Source organism: Sitodiplosis mosellana, unplaced genomic scaffold, assembly GCF_009176505.1.
Source record: "Sitodiplosis mosellana isolate CC-2019 unplaced genomic scaffold, AAFC_SMos_1.0 Smas_scaffold_6671, whole genome shotgun sequence".
In the NCBI taxonomy this organism is placed as follows: domain Eukaryota; kingdom Metazoa; phylum Arthropoda; class Insecta; order Diptera; family Cecidomyiidae; genus Sitodiplosis; species Sitodiplosis mosellana.
Genome location: NW_022601843.1, coordinates 1 through 1,220, shown reverse-complemented (window position 1 = coordinate 1,220; position 1,220 = coordinate 1). Strand labels below are relative to the sequence as shown.

At 37.7% G+C, this 1,220-nt stretch overlaps 1 protein-coding gene across 1 annotated transcript; it reads left to right on the top strand.

The window, feature by feature from the left end:
- Positions 1–328: 328 nt before the first annotated feature.
- Positions 329–1,216, top strand: LOC129579851 (levanase-like; the record flags this gene model as incomplete). Its single annotated transcript, XM_055470030.1, has 1 exon — positions 329–1,216. A coding segment is annotated over exon 1 (888 nt), but the record flags the coding sequence as incomplete, so codon positions are not given.
- Positions 1,217–1,220: the final 4 nt, after the last annotated feature.

Sequence of the window (1,220 nt, the reverse complement as noted above, 5' to 3'; positions counted from 1 at the left end):
GACGTTAATTTGAAGAATCTGAACAAATACCATAGCCGAATCTAAAATAAATAAGTTTTAAAAGAGTCATATAATTTTATAGTCTGATTAACATAATCCGTTCATTCATCACCTAATTGATAAAACTGACGTGTTTTTGTTTTGTTCAACTTACTTCTCAGTGTATTAATTAACTCTGTCTCTCAATATATATAGAGTCACTTGCTTGAATGTTTCCATAGCATTTTGTGCAAGTATTTCAAACGGTCCAGTTGTGTTTCATTGATTCATTTAATAATTCGTCCACGCGATTTCTGTTGTGGAATCAGAAAAAGTAAAAAAAAAAATTATGTCAAAATCCAACATCGTTCGGTTCTTATTATTGTTTAGTATTTGTTATTGCGAGTTATCAGTTAACGGACAAAGCTATAAGGAGAAACATCGTCTCCAAGTGCATTATTCAATACCGTCAGGCTGGTCAAACGATCCAAATGGATTGATTTATTTGGATGGCTATTATCAACTATACTTTCAACACTATCCATGGAGCACAAAAGTTGGACCAATCCACTGGGGTCATGCTCGATCACGTGATCTAATCCACTGGGAAACGTTGCCCATTGCATTGAAACCGTATGAAAAGGGGGTTATATACAGTGGATGTTGTATAAATGACGAAAATAACGTAACTGGTATTAGGCCCAATGTGCTAAATAATCCAAACGCATCATCAACGACGCTCATTGCACTTTATACACTGACCAAGGATGAGGACCAAAGTCAAGCGTTGGCATACTCATTTGATAATGGTACGACATGGACACAATACGATGCAAATCCGGTGATTCCGAATCCGGGCATTAGTGATTTTCGTGATCCAAATGTTTTCGAACGTAACGGAAAATTCTATATGACATTGGCCGTACGTGATCGCATTTCGTTTTACGTTAGCACCGATTTGCTGTCATGGGAAAAGCTCACAGATTTCGGTGTATCGCCGGATGAAGGTGACAAAAACGGTGTATGGGAATGTCCAACATTATTCACACTAACCGATGAAGGGGGCAAACCACACGATATTTTGATTGTTTCGCTGAATGGTGATTTAGAAGGCAGTAAATCACAGTACTTTATCGGTCAGTTCAATGGAAGCAGATTCAATACGTACGATAAGTCGAGAATACTATGGATTGACAATGGTTTCGACAATTATGCGGCCATACCATATCACAATGATCCAG